Source organism: Dendronephthya gigantea, unplaced genomic scaffold, assembly GCF_004324835.1.
Source record: "Dendronephthya gigantea isolate DGI-Jeju-01 unplaced genomic scaffold, DenGig_1.0 000033F, whole genome shotgun sequence".
Classification (NCBI taxonomy): Eukaryota; Metazoa; Cnidaria; class Anthozoa; order Malacalcyonacea; family Nephtheidae; genus Dendronephthya; species Dendronephthya gigantea.
In genome coordinates this window covers 1184569-1204435 of record NW_021163043.1, presented here as the reverse complement: position 1 = coordinate 1204435, position 19867 = coordinate 1184569, and the positions used below count along the sequence as shown (strand labels likewise).

The 19867-nt window shown below is 35.7% G+C and overlaps 2 protein-coding genes across 2 annotated transcripts; both read left to right on the top strand.

The window, feature by feature from the left end:
- Positions 1-7330: 7330 nt before the first annotated feature.
- Positions 7331-9637, top strand: LOC114525241 (collagen triple helix repeat-containing protein 1-like). Its single transcript, XM_028546468.1, has 4 exons — positions 7331-7506; positions 7589-7709; positions 8551-8751; positions 9142-9637. The coding sequence occupies exons 2-4, from the start codon at positions 7623-7625 to the stop codon at positions 9487-9489; spliced, it is 636 nt and encodes a 211-aa protein (XP_028402269.1). The 5' UTR covers positions 7331-7506; positions 7589-7622; the 3' UTR covers positions 9490-9637.
- Positions 9638-13069: 3432 nt separating this feature from the next.
- Positions 13070-19867, top strand: LOC114525238 (mRNA-capping enzyme-like). The gene is made up of 8 exons (XM_028546461.1): positions 13070-13183; positions 15963-16072; positions 16699-16805; positions 17462-17550; positions 17692-17767; positions 17994-18024; positions 18529-18662; positions 19614-19867. The coding sequence occupies exons 1-8, from the start codon at positions 13129-13131 to the stop codon at positions 19693-19695; spliced, it is 684 nt and encodes a 227-aa protein (XP_028402262.1). The 5' UTR covers positions 13070-13128; the 3' UTR covers positions 19696-19867.

The window sequence follows — 19867 nt, the reverse complement described above, 5'->3', positions numbered from 1 at the left end:
AATCGCCGATTTTCAGCGGGGTAAATACACATACTCCCTTGAACTAGACAAATGGTGTGCAGGGGGTTGTACAAATTACCGGCCCGGACGGGAACAAATCGTTTATTTCGTGGTTCAAAATGGCAGCAGATCACAGGGCGTTGTTCAAATGCCAGTACTAAAACGACTAATTGTCAATAATTTCCACAAACTGTCGGTTTTACCGCGGTCAGTCCGGAATCCATTCATATTGTAACGCCTTATAGAGTAGCAGTTGAAATAAATCATTTACAACCTAGCTATAATATTCGTGGCAATTGCAGATGAAATTGTTTGATTTATGGTCAAGGGATCTGCAAAGTTCTGGACTGTAGTTGGTCCTTTAGTTACAATATCGTCTCGATACCCAAAGTTTATCGATCGATGTAACCCATTGAAGTGAATCTGTGGCCCAATCTCTTATGGCTCTTCTCAGATATAAATTGTATTGGGGACACTGCGTCATGTGAACGGCGTTGAGGCTTCTGGAGCATTTTATAAAAGAATATTTGATCACATTAAATACTACGTTAATTTGTCTTTTATTGATCAATATTTTTATGGAAATGTGGGAAGAATAACTGCAATCTATGTGTATAAAGAGTTGTGTTCTCTATCGCAAACATGTTAGCAATATGTGATTTGTTAGTAATATGTTAGCAAAATTACAAAGATACTATTATAGTGCTTAGTGGTAACATATGATGTTAGGACTTTCAGACTATGGTGAACACAAGTACATTTAGCAAAAACTATTGCATGTATAACTCATCATATTATAATGAATTTGTAATTTGTCAACCGCTTGGTTATTTCATTCAGTTATTAACCTCCTGATATTGCACGATTCGGTTCTGCAAGTATTGCCGTGCATGGATAGCTTCAAATCAGTTTGCGGACAGTAAAGCCGGAAGCAAGATAAACAAGACGATTGTAAGCGTTTACCCAACTGAGCTCTATCTTAATTCCTGTAGGACTTGTTCCTAGCTAATGTTTAGAAATACAATGAGTGAAGCAAAAACATGGCGGTTTTCAACAGGCTAGATTCAGTGACGCCACTGATTCCTTTTTCCCATGGTAGTTACCACTGACCATCTGGAATATTAAAATTTATATAACATATATATATATATATATATATATATATATATATATATATATATATATATATATATATATAGATAAATAGATAGATACTCGAAGTCTAATTAGAATTGCATATGATTACATTTGCATGGGATTTCAATCATATCACCCAACATATGCAATTCTAATTAGATTTCGAGTATCTATCTATCTATCTGCGGCCAACGTTTTTGCAAACGGGTGTATATATACAACGGGTGTATATATATACGTTCATATATATATATATATATATATATATATATATATATATATATATATATATATATATATATATATCTATATATCTATATATATATATATATATATATATATATATATATATATATATATTTATATATATATATATTTATATACACCCATTTGCAAAAACGTTGGCCGCAGATAGATAGATAGATAGATTCTCGAAGTCTAATTAGAATTGCATATGAATACATTTGCATGGGATTTCAATCATATTACACAACATATGCAATTCTAATTAGATTTCGGGTATCTATCTATATATCTATCTGCGGCCAACGTTTTTGCAAACGGGTGTATATATATATATATATATATATATATATATATATATATATATATATATATATATATATATATATATATAATATATATAACAAACTCTGGCTCCAATCGAAGCTAAAAAATCTCTAAAACAATCTCTTATGTTTAATGGGAAAATGCCAGTGTTGGGAATTTTGTCTAATAATTTTCTACGCCATATTGAAAATCCCGATCTCATTGATGCATTCGGTCGTCAGCAGCTTCGAGAAAAACTTGCCTGCTCGGAGCAATCAAAAAGCCGCTTTGACCCAAAGCATGAGATGATGAAATAACCTCTCCTTTTTTTGCCCTTTGCACTACATTTGCCAGACCGTTTGAATTTAAAATGCGTCAAATTTTCAAGATGGCGTCCCAGGAAGTAATTGCTAGAACTTCAGATTAACAGAAAAGATCGTTTGTTTAAACTATAGCGAAGAAATTTTTGATCGTTGAACACAACATGTAAAATGAGAGATTTTTCACTGATCGTAGCCAAATTTAGAAGGTAGGATAAAATATTTGATGAAATATTTAATAATATTCTTTTGGTTTTATTGAAAAGTTATGTTTCAAGGGTAAGTTAACAAGTTATGAAAAAGAAATAAATGCCGCACTGTTATAGACCAATTCGAAAAAGAGCAAGAGACCTGTAGCGAGTTACATAAAAACGAGGCTATATATAGTCAGGTTTTCTACTGCAAAAATATATCTAAAATGATTGGAAGTAACATCATTTTTGTAACTTCAGACAGGTCCAGAGGAAAAGTTAAAGTAAACATGACTTTGAAATTCCGAAAATGAAAATCTGACTAACCTCGCTTTCGTGTACCTCGCCACAGGCCTCCTGCTCTTTTTCGAATACGTCTATGTAACTTTATACTTGCGAGATAAAATTTTATTTCATGCAATTCATAAATGCTATAGGTAGGTATATTCACTACAAACCGTGGGACAGCGCTTCTTTGTTTCAGACCCACAAAAGGAGTTGCTTTGTCTATCGAATAAATTTGTATGCTCCTTTGATCGCCGACAATAGATCGTAGCACATCGCTGATGAATTACGACATATGAAAACCAGGCTTTATATGACACGTAACAACCTTGGTGAGTACGATGGTAAGAAAGAACATTAAAAAAATTGTATATCAATAAAACTCCATAGGTTTTTTTATAAGTACATCAATTAAATGAATGAACCGTACATCATTTGTAGATATGGGACACTAGGGGATAGAAAACTTCATAATTAACACACCACCTTAGAACCTTACTTAATGTTTCACACAAAATTTTTAAGTGGAAATAAAATTGAAAACCGAAATTGAAATAACAACAAAGCAGAATAACTATAACAACAAAGAGGACAACTTTGAAGTCACAAGACTTGTCGCTGTCACAAAATTCACCCTAATAGTGAGCGATAACTAAATTTGTAAATATGCGACAGCTTAGAAGCCTGGCTATTCTCTTAAATCGTAAACATAACGACAATGTAGCATTTTGGCTGTTTTTTATTCTGGAGTTTGAAAGACAAATGAAGTTCCAGTCCGTCGACATTCCATTCAACAAACATTTATAATCAGGAAACAGGTTTTAAAAGCTACCACAATATAAATCAAAAGGTTTCAAAAGCCGAACAGAACACGTGACGCGTCTAATCAATGTTTATGTGTTTGAAAGTGATAATTAACAGATAATTAACGTGTTTAAGCGTATAGTGTTATGTTGGCCTTATTCTACAACTCCACCATCATCCGTAGAAACATGTATATATATTCAGAAATGTGATGGTTATAGTTGTGGGAGATTTAACGTGTAAAAGGATCCGAAAAGTGCATCTAAATATGAAAATACCTGAAATCATTATACGGTGTATTATGCGAACAATTATAAAACGCATGGTTGACTGCATATGTGAATAGAATGAACACTGTTCCAGAAAATATTTGTATCCATTACACACAATCCTCTCTCTGTGTTCTGATTTATTCAGAACAGTATATAAATGTATAAATGTAGCAACCCTTTTGTGCCGACAGGTTGCCTCATACATCGCTGCATGATATCTCAATCGAAATCTGTAGTAAGTGCTAAATTACTAAAACTAAAAACCAAACTAAAACGAAATACTGCGAACTAAAACATCATGACATACTTTGAAATAAAATCAATTCATAAAGCATGAATTAATATATTGAACGTAAGCAATTCTCATGACCAGTTCTCTCATTATCATTAAATATATCATTTGTTTAACGTAGCAACTATAACAAACTTTTGGATAATTCCCGAGTTACTATGGTTCCTAATGATGAACATTACATTCTTTTCTTTTCTTTAGTAAAACAATGAAGATTGAAGCCCGTTTCAGACGCACTTTTCATGTGTGTCGAACCAAATGTATGTTAATTAACTAAAGTCTTTGTTTAAGTTCATTTGCATTCGGTTTTGCACCTGAATAGTTCGACGTCTCAAACGGGCCTAAATCTTAGAGAAAAAGAATTGTCTTTTGAAATGAGTATTACAACCATTTTTGACTTAAAAAAGCATTTTTGTCAGGTGATAATTATTTATTCACTTTGCCTAAAGGGAAATTAACCGATCAAGTCATAAGGCGGTCCACTCGTTAATTCACCTATATTCAGTTTCATGGACAAAAAAGGAGTCTGTCACAGCTTAATTCATTTGCTGTCCTCAGTCTCAGAAACGTTCTGAAATTTACTTTTCGCTTCTGTTAGAATTAATTAAAGTTTTTTGAAATAAGTTAGTATTGATTAGGGAAAAGATAATTATTCAGTTCACTTTCAACTGTATGGCTTTTAAAATCAACAAACCATTTTGATGTTTTGAATATTATTTATGTAAAAAATTTTGGTGTCCTGTCGTCTGTCGACGGAGTAATAGAGTCTGTAGGGACCACAAGACAAAAGTTTGTAAAGTATAAAATAGACAAACAATTTAACACACAGAAATAGTCAAGCTTTCTGTTTAATTAAAATTCGTCCTTTTACGCGATGTAAATTGACGGCTACGGTAGACTTATTTACTTTGGTTCAACTGATTTCGGCACGAAATTAACGCTCATGCACTTCTAGGGCTGTCTTGCTCGGTTTAAGAGACGAAATTTCCGACAGCTTTCGACACAACGCTTCACACTATTGTTAGAAAGAGTCAAAAACAGGAAGAAGTATAGAAAACTTCCTGTTTCAAAATTCTTTCAAAATGCACATGCACGTCTATTGCGTGATCTTGCGACATCCTGTTGGCAAAAATTGTAAGGGCATAATTAGCATTAATCTAATGTTTTCCTCATTTTGGAGTGTTTTTGTGCTCTTTTTGCTCCGTCTAACTTCGCATGCAACGGCGGCACAATTTCATCAAAAATCTCCCTAGTGATCAAGACAATAAGTTACTCTTTCAAAATACTTACACTGGCAAAAATTTTCTCATCAGGCTTCTGAATTATATGCCTCACTTGCTTTAACTAAAGTCTTCTTTCTTCAATGCTATTTTTAACAAATATAATTGATAACGTACATTCAGTTGGACAAACAATTATTATTGATCCATGCATGCTCGATCCATGATATTAAAGCTTATTAATCATTATATAGCGAGAAAGCCTGCACGTTCTCTTAGCAAAAATTGAAACTCGTTTGTGTGGGTAAAAAATTTATTCTAGCCTTGGATAGAGATACTTCGTCTGATGAAAAGTTTTTCAAGGTGGACTTTAATCGTTTTTTGCGTGATAATACATTAAAATACCTTTAGTGACCGGACGATGAGAATTGACTATAATTATTATTGCGCTATATATAAGTCAATAGTTCGAAGTCAACTGGCATATTGAACACAGGTTTGGTCACCATAGTCGGTATCACTGATTCTTTAAGTTGAAAACGTCCAACGTCGAGCCACCAGATACATTTTATCCTTACCATTCTTGTCTAGATCATAGTATACAAGTTAACATACTGGCATGAATACCTGGACATGGTCTATCAGTAAAACTCTAGTTTTGTCTAATGACGATAACATCAAATTAAAGGCAAAAGATCGGATGACGAGGAAAAACAGTGCAGTTGCGCAAATAACATTGAAAGTTCCACAAACAAATACCTTAACCTGCAGGGCTCCCAGAACTTTTAACTGTCTACCATCATATCTACGCCAGCCAAATATTTCAATCTGCCAATTTAAATGCAGACTTCTTAATCGACTTCGAGGGTGATATATTCATTGTGTTGACTTCAATTTGTGTTCATAGCATGCATAAATGGGTTTTACCAGTCTTTAATTGACAAAATTAAATTATATTATAATTGATGTTGGTAATTTTTGGCGCGCTTGGAATGCGCATACTCAAGTTTATAATAAAGCTATTTATTTAAAGAGTATAATTGTTATTTACAATCTTGAATGCATAACATATATAATCGTGTGCTTTTCCGACAAGAAAGCACGGAGGGCTTCTTGCAAGAAAGGCTGACATCTTTCATTGCACTGCTCGCCGTAATCAAGCAGCATCCGTGATAAATCGAATGCATTTCTAAACAATTCACCGTTTCTCGCTGACTGATGTATATCTTTGACAGAGTTCTTGGCGAAGAGATCGTCGATGCTAATACATTCCTCGTTGTCCAAGATACATTCCTCTGTGCCAAAAGTCTAATGCCAAATTTGTAGTCCAAAGGCGGATTTCCATTCAGTGCAAATTGCCGTTAAATGAATTCTGAGCTGACTGAGCATATTGTGGACACTGCAAAAATGCCCAAAGCACATGCACCTATGCCACGATTATTTTCCTATAATCAATATATGGCATTTTTTGGGGGGGCGGTAGCTAACTTTTTTAAAATCGTGAGCGTAAGACCTCGTAACAGCGACTGTTTTTTTTGTTACGTTCATTCTTAGCACGGTCTGTTGATTCTTAAACATACGTTGCTTTTTACATCGATATAATCGATAAAGTGTTTGAGACTTTGAGTCCGTTTAACAAGAATCTAAGTACTTTGTTGGATATCGTGAGGAAGGCAAACTGAACATTGCATATTATTATAAGGAAAAGTGAGTCTTGTTGTTTTATAGCTATTCCTTATTATTTTGGTTTATACGTCGAGAATTATAATCAATAAGATAATGATAGAGTTTATAATTAGGTTTGCCTTATCTCTTGTCTTATTTGCATTCGACAAAACGAAAACGCAAGTATGACATAAAAAAAGGCCTGACGACATCAAGACCTCGTATAATACTAGTCTCTAACCTGGGGACGGTTAATGCCCATAAAAGTTTGGCGAAATTTCTGGTCTGGACAAGCCTATAAGATATATATTCCCAATCACACACAAGGAAACATGCATGGTAATCAGTAAACAATATATAATTATGATTTAATGGAGCATATTTTGCATAACTCATTCAAGCTGACTCAAATTTCTTACACGTACAGCTACGATCTTTGATTGTGAGAATAAATCCTTAGAAATAAATACATACAAATAAATTATCAACGGTGACTATATAAAATTTTATACATCTATTTTTTCAGTTGATGCATGTGTAAGGGCAAATTAAATGGTATAGATCATGTCAGTCAGCCGGATCAATTCGGAGCTGAAACGAAGCATTGTTCAGATATAATTGTTGTTGCTTTAATTCTTTGTCTTGATTTTATCCATACTGTTAAATGCAAAGCTATTGCATGTTTATCAATCATAAGAGTCCAGCGTTTGCCGATGATTGTTGACGGTTGAAGTTTACAGAGTATAAATTTCATTTCATTCAAGGAACCAGGTAGGAATATGTCACGACTCGAGGCATTATAAGAATTCGCTTAAAATTAGTGAAATTCACTCGTATACCGTTTTAATTGCAGGAATTACGAATCAGTGGCATATTAATTGCCAGCGATGTTTTACAGATTTTGGATTTACCTGTTTTGTGTCTGTTTTGCGGAGATGGTGTTGGTCAGAGGTGCTAGTCAGGATAAAGGAAAGGTAAAATGCTGTTGAAGGAGAAGATACCCTATCAAATTACAACGCAAAGAATCGTCCTAAATGATCTAGGTCTTTTGAATCACTTGGGTTAATCGTACTTGATACAGTGCCCGTTTTAACCTAGCTAAACAACGGAAAGGCATAGCATTTATTCAAATACGATTATGACATGAACATGATCACATAATATTTCTGTTCCCTGCAACAGCATTTTCATAGAGGAGTAAGCGAAAGCAAAAGTGCTACAACTCCGATCCAAAAGTCCATTTTGATACACTTGCTGATAACAGGAACCAATTGTGCCATTCATACGAGAGATAAAAATTAGTTGCGACTGTCTATAAATGAAAAACTTTCCTTTATTAAACACGTACTCCCTCCCGTATAGCCACATTTTTTTTGTATCTATATTATTGACCAATTAAAACTATTCTAATTACTGAACAATCCTTATTGGCAAGAAAAACAAAAAGTCTTCTATTTCATTGACCAATCAAATTTGACCTTCTTTTGACAAACAAGACGCCTGTTCTGGCGTTAACTCCGGCGTGCCGTACACGTGCTAGTCTTCAATATAAAGCTTCGGAACATAAGCAATACAGTTCATGCTCATTTAGATACCTTGCGAACCTAAACGTTGTTCGATCGCGAAATTCTGAAGCACATGGTACTTTAAAAAGTACAGAAGTTCAATTGTTTAAAAATGTAAATAAACCGCATGATACATTCACTTTGTCTTACACTTACTATATGGCAAAGACTACATTTTTCATATTTTGAAATCAGAACGATTTTAATGTATAAGATCGCCTTAATGTTATTTCAATATTATGATTCACAGACGAAATGTGGTTCTGCAGGTATACCAGGTATTCCTGGTGTTCCAGGGAGTCCCGGTCGAAATGCCGGGCCTGGGCCAGCTGGACCTCCTGGACCAAAAGGAGATCCCGGGAAGCCTGGAGAGAGTTCGTATGCGTCAAATTTAAACTGGAAACAATGTGTTTGGAAACTGAACGATGACAAAGACAATGGCTTGATACAGGTATTAATGAGACATAATTTAATCAATCATAATTTTAAAGAGGGGTTAGAGCGACTTCTGTGCATCGGTACTGCTGCTCATGACATGTCCATGTTTTAGAAATCGCCCAAATCTCGCATGTTTTCAATTTTTTTCAAAATAACTCAATCTCTTAATCCCATTAAGAAATATAGCGAACAGAAATTCGCCTTCAGATCTATATAGGGGCCTGCATAGTGGTGTCTAGTTCATATTCTTCATTAGCATATTCTAACCTGCTGAATTATTGACGTTTGCATGTATATTCGTAAATATTATGGTAACGAATCCCTGATCCTGTAACGCCTCTGAGATAGGCAGTCGTACTTAACACATCTATTTGATATCATTCTTTTATCGTTCATAATTTAGAACTGTATCTTCAACAAGAAATACGACAACACCTCACTCCGTGTATTTTACGAAGGAACACTCCGTTCAATAGGCAATGGCGCCTGCAATCGATGGTATTTTACATTTGATGGCGCACAGTGTATAAAACCAGCAACTATTGAAGGAATTGTTTTTGTTACATCAACTCAAGTCAACCCTCATCGTCACCGCCATATCGAAGGCTTCTGTGACAACGTTCCTAAAGGTCATGTACGTGTAGGATTCTGGATAGGCAAGTGTGTGGGTATTACCCTCGGGAATGGTTATGCTGGTTGGAAATCTGTATCTCGCATTGTGATCGAAGAAGTGCCACCTCCTCAAAACTGAGTTTACCAAACTAAGCCAATTAATAGTGTCTCTTTACTTTCACTAGTTTTATTGCAGTAGTTAAAATGAAATATTTTGTAAACGTACAACCACCGATCAAAATGCACAATTTAATATACCTATAGCTTGTAGCATAATTGATAATAAAAAAGACTGTTTTCAATATTTGATCTCAACATTCTTTTGAATTTTTAATACTAATAGTCATCTTACGCTTCGTTGAATCTCGGGTAACAGGGCTCATGTAATCAGCCCCTTGGACAATAAATTGATACCATATTTAGTGAATGTGGTGGCCCTCATCAGCAAGTGAGAGAGTTGTTAGCCAAGCTGAGGATCCTTTCAACTGGGCGAGGTCATTTTCTGGAATCTGCTCCCCACCCATGCTCGATCCCAAGTTCTCTAGCAGTTTCGATTAATTCACTCCATATTCATTCACATTAACTCGCCAGTTCCGAGTTCAAGTTCTGATTAGAAAGGCAGTTCCGCATTCACAGAGCTTTGAAATTTTGCTTGGTTTACCTTCAAACTATACCTTACAATGTTATTGGATCCATTGCTAAAGCCCGTTTTCCACTAGGCTATCTTTAAAACCAAGAACGGGGAATAAAGGAACGCGGAATCAAGGAACGGAAAACGGGGAATGAGAATCTCAGGAATCCTTAAAACCCGAAATGAGAATCTCCGGCATCTTTAAAACCCGGAATGAGAATCCCCGGAATGTTGAAAACCCGGAACGAGAAACATGTAAACAGAAAGAGTGATATTTTACTGATAAAATAACATCCGATATCAACTTTCATGCATAAAAAACATTCAATTTATGATGTGGTTGTGTTGGTTTTACACCGGCCTTAAAATACAGGACAATTAATAGCCTTAATAAGTGGCAGAAGGCATTCAATACGATCGAATTATGAAATTAATACATGTCCACATCCGTGAAAAACGTTACAAAGGTGCACCATATTTTCTGTGATTAAAGCTGTTAAAAAGTAAGTTTTACTATTAATATTGAGAGTAGTTTGGGGAAGCTAGCACTCAGTTCTAGCTCTTATAAACTGATAAACACTGCATGAAACCTTTTCCTCCTCCCCTGCCCTATCATTTCAATGCCTAATGGTAGTAGCAGGTTTGATGAGTACTCCCAGTGTAAAATTTATAAACAGATTTGGTACACTTTAACCACTAGAGCCAGTCGGATGCACATAGACAGCCCAATCTGAATTTTCACACCACATTTAGACCAGAAAGTGGAAGTAGATTCGAGGAGCTTTTGAACAAATGAAATTACTACCACCTTATTATAACCTTTATATATAACCTTTATAACCTTTCTAATTATAACCTTTCCTTAATAAGAAGAAAGAAATCAAAGGCCTAGCTACCTAAACAATGTTAATTTAGCTTAATTTTGTTTATCCAGCACATACCATGGCCTTTATTAAATTGATTAAAAAAGCAGCACTTGGTTTGTCAATAGCTATTTGTTTTCCGAACAGGTTGACAAGTCTTCACTTTGTTGTATATATATGACATTTCAAATCAATTGTCATTTAGCTTAAGGTTGTTGAACAATCACATTAATTTGCATGGGTGTATAAAGGGATTCAAATTTGTGTGAGGAATTCAGCTTCCTCAATTATATGCATGTCTGACTTTCATTTTACTACTAAAATATACTTTTTAGGCATCACAAAGAAATGCTAAAATGATTTATTTTGCTTCCAGTACAATATCATGTGCAGAATTTCATTGGTCCCTAGCTATGTACTGCTGACTGGAAATTTTCTATGACATGCTCATCAAGTGCAGTTCATACTTGTTGCACCTAAACACAATGGAGTAGATATACTGAAAACCAGGGGTATATAATATACATATACACATCCCCTGGTTTTCAGTATCTACAGCTCCATTGTGTTAAGGTGCAACAAGTATGCATTAATTGCACTTGATAAGCAACAGAGCAAGCTATAGAAAATATCCAGTCAGCATGCATGCAGTGGCAGGGACCAATGAATAGGAAAGGTTATGAACTTAAGGTAATATAATTTCAGTTGTTCAAAAGCTAAATTATCTTCCCCTTCTGCATGGTCTAAGTGTGGTGTGATTAAAATCAGATGGGACTGTCTATGTGCAGTGCATCCGACTGGCTCTAGTAGAAAAAATGTATCAATTAAATCTGGTTATACTGGTAGCACCCTACTCAGGCTACTCTCAATAGTAATATTACTTATATTAGGTTTGATAAAACTTAATTACTTTTTAACAACTTTAATCACAGTTAGAAGATGTGATGTGCCTGAATGTACACAAAAGAGCAAAAAAGATAGTTCACTTTGAAACGTTTTTCACGGACATGGACATCACATATTCACATTCGATCCTTTCATAGTGATTATGACTTCTGGCACTTAATTATCCTGTATTCCAATGTCCATGTCCTAGGTAGTTGGTTAGACAGCGAGGACAAGGACGACGACGATCGTGGCGAAGAAAAGGAATTTGTTAGAGAATATAGGGCTTCGGTGATGGTCCAATATTTCGCCTGGGTAAACAGCATTCCGATAACGCTTGATTTTCACGATATTTTAGACTTGACATTGATTTAACAAATTGCGTGCGTAGTAGCATGACTATTCAAATATAATTATTTCACGTTTTAGACCGAATCTGCAAAATTCCAACGACAGAATTCAAGAGACAGGCTCATTTTATCATAAATTGACTGTTTTTATGGGAAAAAAAGTTGATATCGAATGACACAACTTGTTTAGAACAGGATTTATTTCATTGCTCCTTCTGTTTACATGTTTCTCCTTCCGGATTTTAAAGATTCTAGAGATTCTCATTCCGGGTTTTAAAGATTCCGGGGATTCACATTCCGGGTTTTAAAGATTCCGGAGATTCTCATTCCGGGTTTTAAAGATTCCAGAGATTCTCATTCCGGGATTTAAAGACTCCGGAGATTCTCATTCCGGGTTTTAAAGATTCCGGAGATTCTCATTCCGGGTTTTAAAGATTCCGTAGATTCTCATTCCGGGTTTTAAAGATTCCGGAGATTCTCATTCCCGGTTTTAAAGTTTCCAGAGATTCTCATTCCCGGTTTTAAAGATTCCGGAGATTCTCATTCCGGGTTTTAAAGATTCCGAAGATTGCCAGATTCTCATTCCGAGTTTTAAAGATTCCGGAGGTTCCCTTTCCGGGTTTTAAAGATTCCGAAGATTCTCATTCCCGGTTCCCCGTTCCTCGTTCCCCGTTCCTGGTTTTAAAGATAGCCAATTTTTCGCGCGAACAAATAAAAAGTACGGGAAGCGTGTCACGCACTGAGGAGGGTCACAGTCACTGGTCACATTACTGAAAAATACTAGAATTTACTATCGCAAGTGTAGTGCTGGCTCGGCTTTTTTGTTTGAATTGGCATGGAGCTCAAGCTTTTTCCCTGGAGCTTGCCACGTTCACAGTCACACTGGTCACACTACTGACATATATAAAGATCAGTAAGAGTGTTGTGACATCATCGTTTTACAATCGTAAAATATCGTAGTTTGCATAAATTGTCAACGTGGCAGGTGGCTGAGCGATTGAGCGTTCGAACTTCGAAAGTCGAACTTCGAACTTCGAAAGATTTTTATAATGTCTGTTCCACACGAGTGGCAAAACTGCCCAGAAAAAAGCAATCTGATTGCAGGTAGCCGTGGTTTTTAATTACTTTTGCATGAAATTTGCCGTAATGCGGCGTTTTTACTGTCCAGTGTCTGAGAGTCACTAAGGGGCTGTTTACATGAGCCCGGTTACCCGAGATTCAACGAAGCGTGAGATGATCTTGAGGTATCCTGGCAGTCGTATAATCACTGCAACAATGGCATGTACTTGTTTGGTGTCATAAAGACTTATTTTAATACCTCAAGATCATCAGTGCGTTAGTTCGTAGAATAGCGCAAGCTTACATATTACGTTTATTAATATTTTCATGAGTTAAGTGTTATATATATTTGAGTTTAACTTTAGAATTCTAGGATTTCTAGTACTTTTTATACCGGGACTATATTATTACATCGCTAGATCAGGGTACATCCTGACATCCAATGTAAACGACTTTAATCTCTTTGCCAACTCAACATCTCACACATCCAAATCCATGGCATTGAATTATTTCCATTTTGTGAATTTATTCATTAAGAATTAAAAAACGAGTCGCGTGCGTTTATGGTGTAATAATGGACGATGGGGAAATGTTGGGAGAATACGAGAGAAGCTTGTAAAACACGAGGCGTAGCCGAGTGTTTTACAAGCTTCTCTCGTATTCTCCCAACATTTCCCCGAGTGCATTATTACACCATAAAGGCACGCGACGAGCTTTTTTAATTCTTTTATAATATAAGAAGAAATAATAGGGCAACAACAAAATTTATTTATTTGATCAATAATGAAATTCTCCTTACATGTTATTTAAGATGTTGCTTAGCAACAAAAACTTCAAAAGCCAGAAGCGTGCATTATGGCCTCACAATGCACGAGTCCGACTTTTTTAAAATTCCAATAACTCTGCGAATGCGCGAGCAAAAAACACATAAATACCACCAAAATATAGCTCGAGAAAAATACTATAACCCAATCGCTTCTGTTTTAATCCGGAAATTAATAAATATTTCTGTTAACCTGACACCGCAGTGCAGCTGTCAAAATCATATCAAATTACAAGGTGATGACAACCGGAAATATAACTCGCCTTTGGAATTTCGTTATTTTCTTCGTTATTTTTTATCCTTTCGTATTTAACCGTTATATATAAACTAGAAATGCTTTAGTTATCTTTTCTGATAGTTTTTAAGTCAATATGGGCAGAAAAACTCGAAAAATATCGATTTTTCTGATTTGTTATTGTTTGTAGCGAGACGCGTTGCTCAGCGCACGCACATGCGGTTGTCGCGTGAGGTTAGAGGTGTCAAAAACGTAACGTTGCCTACCCCCTAGGGGTAAAATAAGCCCGGAAATCGATTCCTGGGGCCGGTTGTTCAAAAGCCGGTTAGCTTAACTCAGGGTTAACTCCAATTTGCACGTCTATCTTTTTTAATTACTCGTTTATGAAGTTGAACATGTTTTTTCACAAATATTTTGAGGACTAATACAAGTCTTATTTTGTAAAGCCTTGAAACAAACAGCGGTACAGCGGTGTAGAAGCGTGTAAACCAAAACAGCGAAGTAAAATTTAACCCAGGGTTAGCGCTAACCTGGCTTTGAACAACCGGCCCCTGGGGTAAAATCAGTGGTAAAAATGTCCCTAGAAGTCATATATTCGGCCTTTTTGGAGCGAAAATTTTCCGAATTTTTGTCAAATTTTCGCCAATATGGTGATAATTATATGCAAATTTTCGGGTTTTCCGTTTGTAAACACGTTTGTTGGAAATATCACTACAAATCGCCAAAACGACTGTATTTCAAGCAAAATAGATGGAAATATTGATCACAATGTAAGCTACAAACATTTGGAGGTTTTTAGGCGAGATTTCTGGAAGGCTTTGCGTATCTTCGCCTCCCTAAAATTCAATTTCAAAAGTACAAGATCGGCAATTTATATCTTGGCTTATAGGAAAGCTCTTGAAATGAACTAAACTTATACAAATAGATAAATGTTTTAGCTTTAAGATAATACAATTTCTAGTTGATTTGATAAAATACTTGCAGATAAAATCGAGATTATCTGCGTGCGTCGTTTACGACCGGACGGCAATGAGTTAATACCGGTATAGCTCAGTGGAAAGTGGTTGCTCAGTGGTAATAAAAGCCGTGTTTACACTACAAGCCGGAGCCTGGCCTAGGCCTGGCTTTGGCCTAGATCTTTTTAGAACGAAGCGTTTACATTTACGCTTCGACAGCGTGACTTTGGCCTAGAATTTCAGCGGTTTGCATCTCACAAGTTTACCATAAATCACATTGTTACGAATACTGTAGTTGTCCAATTCGTTCTGGACATTTTCTTCACCCCAAAGGTTTAGCAAAGCTTCAGTTTCCTCATCTGTCCAATTCAAATTGGGCTTGGGCCTGGCCTAGGCCACCTGTTATGATGGGCCTAGATTTCCTGGCCTAGGCCAGGCTTAGGCCAGGCCAAAGTGTGTTTACACTAGGAAGATCTAGGCCAAAGCCAGGCCTAGGCCAGGCTCAGGCTTGTAGTGTAACTTTGATTGAATAACTTTGTATTGAAACTTTGATCCTTATATACTCTCAACATGAGGACATTTGCCCATGATTGGCAATTTAAATGTCCATTTTGGATTCATTTCTTGTAAGTTATTGTAAGTTATTGTTAGTTATTGTGACTGTTATTGAAACTTTGATCCTTATATACTCTCAACATGAGGACATCTGCCCATGATTGGCAATTTAAATGTCCATTTTGGATTCATTTCTTGTAAGTTATTGTTAGTTAGATTGGCAATTGTGATTTTAGTAATGTGTTGTATGTTTAGATCGATTTCTTGCATTTAAAACATTCTTGGATAGTCGTTATGATGCTAAAGTGCCTGAAGAAAACCGATGGCAGCTATCAATGTTGCAGGATTATCTTGCTAGATATGAGGTAAAGATTTTAAATTTATTTCCAAGTGATTTTTCTTCGCATATTTGCAATACCCCTGCCTTTCCTAATAAACATGCCTCATAGCGGCATAGTTCCCTTCAAATATGTAATGTAACACTAAAACATCAGAATTGATCAATGCAAGTTAAAAAAGGAGATTGCTTAATCATATTGTTAGCCATCCACAGCTATATATTCCTAGCTGAGGGTTAGCAAGAATTTGGACAGCATTTCCAACCTGTTGTTGTCTCATCTGAGGTCTCGTCCCAAAATGTCTCATCAAATGTTAATTGTTAAGCAACTGCCTATGATTTACAATTATTTCTTGAAGTTCATTTGTTATAAGCCCTAATGCAAAACCCTTAGGTTGAAATAGAAGAAGTTTAAATATAGCATGTTTTATTGTATATTCTGTATACAATTAAGGTTTAGCATATGCCAATGGCTTCATTAGATATACTGCTAAAATAACTCATTAACTGACTGTAGTTTTAACCAGTAATTAATTATTCCTTTCATGGAAAAATAAATTTCCAATGTGCTTGATTTAAAGATATAACTTTAAATTCACAACCACACTGACCTTTTAGTTCTACCTGGTATGATATATTTACTTTAATCAACAGCAGAAAACCCTTGGCTTGGTAATTGATCTGACAAATACCTCCAGATACTACAACTGGAATGTTTTGAATGATGCTGGGATAGAATACATCAAAATTAACTGCAAAGGGTAAGTAAATGAGTAATTAATTTACATGATTTTCTAAAAAATACAGCAGAGGTGCAGTTGTTTGCATATAACAGCAAGGTCACAACAACACCGCAAAAATTGGTGTTTATGAAGTTTCAACCCGAAAATCTAATCCCTTGTTCACAATTGTGCATTTCTGTATCACTATCAAAGAAAAAAAAACTTTAAAAAGTTTAATTTTTCTTCTAAATGCACATTCTGCCATCTTTTGACAGCTCATCATACACATCTAACAGCAAAATTTTGAAATACGTTTCCCTGCGAAACAACGTTAGTTTTAGGGCGATTGAAAAAGCCACTATCTGGTTGATAGCGATATTTAGCTTTCCCCAGTTTGTTGATAAGTAGCTTGACATACCCCCCTCCCCCCATTCTGACGGGCCTGGTATACCATATTCTGGTATATTCAACCATATACTAAGGTCAAATATGCCACATTCCATGGAACATATCCGACTTTTCCAAGATCGAATGTACCATACTCAGGTATATTCGGCCATACCAAGGTCTCGACATTCTGGTACATTCGACCTTCACTTTTTATCCTGTTTTTCTCATTACCTTTTCCATAAACTAGTTTTACATTTTGCATTATATTTCCCTTTCTGCAAAAACACTCTCTTTTTTCATTTCAGTCATGACGAATCACCTAGTGCGGAACAGATCGATAACTTTATCACAAATTGTTCAGAATTTTGGAATGACGAACCTGAGAAGATCATAGGTAAATAACTACGACTAAATGTGGATATAAAATAGGTTTGCGTATTTTCCAAGAAATGAGCGTGCAGAAAAATATTACTGTTTGTTGATTTTTTTATGGCGACTGGATGAAATGTTTTATCAATTTATTCATTCATTTAAGGTGTTCACTGCACCCATGGTTTCAACAGGACTGGATTTTTAATTATCTCTTATCTCGTCCAAGTTTTGGGATGGAGGTACAGTACTGTCCAGAAATAACCTAACAAAAACCGCGGTCAGATCGAGGTCGAACCGGGGTGTATGTGAGACCGAGTTTGAACCTGGGTCGAACCGAGTTAGGACTACAGTTTAACCACAGTTCTTTTTTCTACTGTGTAAAATTATCATTAAAGCTTTACGGTTATTCAAAATCTACCATAATGAAGATTTGTTTTATTAAACTTCTCTATTTTTTTATTCTAGATTGGAAGATGCTAATCAAGTTTTTTTGCAGGTAATATTTAATAAAAATGTTTCAGGAAAATACAGTCCTTCAAAGTTGATAGTTTTTTTATACAGGGTGTCTCGAAGAGAAGAAAAATCGCCACTTTATCATGCAGTAATGCATTAAATATTGAATCCAACGATTCCTTGTTTACATTACAAGAAAGAAGAGTTATGCATCTTCCTAACAATATTATATTTTTTATGCTTTAAATGCCAGAAATAACCAAATAAATTGTGTATTAACAAATTGCCGGTCGAAAACCACATTCATTTCAACTGAGTTTGCTTCGTTTTGCCTTCAATCGAGCAAGTTTGATTTTCGATCACTAATTTTCATTTTTAATTGGAAATATTTGGTCATTTCCTGCTGTTATCAGCAAGTATAACTGCTCTTGCATACTGCATAAGGATTAAATAATTAAATTTAATATTCATACACCCTGTATATTTGTATGGCAACTATGACTACGTTCCTGGCCAGAATCCATAGATAGTTCCTTTTTCATTTAAGAATCGACCTCCAGGAATATATAAGCAACCTTATCTTGACGACCTCTGCAAACGCTATGACGAGAGCAAAAGCCTGCAGGCGCCCGAACTGCCTGAGTGGTGCCTGGAAGAAGAGGAGGGAAGCGAGTTTGCCAGGTTAGCATAATTTTTTTATTACTCCGGCGTGAGCGACGGAGTTGAAAATTCCCCTTGGTTTTGTTTTGTTTTTGTTTTTTATTTTTCGTCGTCGCAAGTTTGTTTTGGCGCGAAATCTACTAGTTTTTAAAGTACGATGTGCTTCTGAATTTCGCGATCAAACAACATTTAGGTTCGCAAGGCATCTAAATGAATATGAACTGTATTGTTTATGTTCCGAAGCTTTATATTGAGGTCTGGCACGTGCGCCGCACGCCGGAGTTAACGCCAGAACAGGCGTCTTGTTCGAAGTAAAATAATGCGTTAATTAGTTTGTTGATTGGTCAGTTACTTAATTGGGTAGTTGATAAATTAGTTCATTGTTAGTACGTTTTTTAGATTGTTAGTAAGTTAGTTAGTTTATAGTCAGTTAGTTTGCTACTAATTTGTTTGCAGGTTAGTGGGTTACTTAGTTTGTCGGTCATTTTGGAAGAAAACGATGACGTGTGAACTACAATCCCGGACATAGTTAATGTGGACAGGAAAAATTATTATTTCAGTTAAATCCTGAAAATCTGGCATCAGGGCCGTAGCTAGACAGCTTAATTGGGGGGGGGGGTGTATATTCATATATTCATGTTTATATACCGTAGGAACAATAGCGTACAAAAGAAATCAGTCGGGCATAAGACGAATATATGAATATACACCCCCCCCCCCAATTAAGCTTCTAGCTACGGCCCTGTCTGGCATATGTACATATGCAGATCCCCACTTCCCCGTCTTAATGATGTTTCATAGTATACTCGTCTCTCAATTGTGCCAAAAGTCAGCAACATCAACATTTTTGGGGAGAGGGGGCGAGATATCAATGGGGTATGATTTATGACCATAAAGCCATTGTGAGGTCACCTGTCCAAATAGTTTTTTCCCTGATTGTAACAAACTTTGAAATTTTTGTTGTCTCTCTAGCCTTTCTAATGCTGTATCTCTACATGTTTCGTCAAAGGAAGAAGGTCCTTGGGTCAAACAGACAGACCTCGACAAAAGTTGACTAATATTGCATATACATTACATTCCTTTGTTTTGAGTTTGATATCTCTTATTGAAATTAGTTCTTATAAGTAAAAACGGTTTTAAAAACCTCGAAGCGATTTAAAATAAATTATACATTATCAGACATTATTATACATGATTTTAATGCTTTCCGTCATGTTGCCATGGGA

Bases quoted from the DNA above. Each gene is read 5' to 3' on its own strand.
- LOC114525241 (XM_028546468.1), top strand. From the start codon at position 7,623: ATGTTTTACAGATTTTGGATTTACCTGTTTTGTGTCTGTTTTGCGGAG. The intron at 7,710-8,550 runs GTAAAATGCTGT...TATGATTCACAG, and splicing joins CTAGTCAGGATAAAGGAAAG to ACGAAATGTGGTTCTGCAGG. The intron at 8,752-9,141 runs GTATTAATGAGA...TTCATAATTTAG, and splicing joins AAGACAATGGCTTGATACAG to AACTGTATCTTCAACAAGAA.
- LOC114525238 (XM_028546461.1), top strand. From the start codon at position 13,129: ATGTCTGTTCCACACGAGTGGCAAAACTGCCCAGAAAAAAGCAATCTG. The intron at 17,551-17,691 runs GTAAATAACTAC...CATTCATTTAAG, and splicing joins CGAACCTGAGAAGATCATAG to GTGTTCACTGCACCCATGGT. The intron at 18,663-19,613 runs GTTAGCATAATT...TTGTCTCTCTAG, and splicing joins GAGGGAAGCGAGTTTGCCAG to CCTTTCTAATGCTGTATCTC.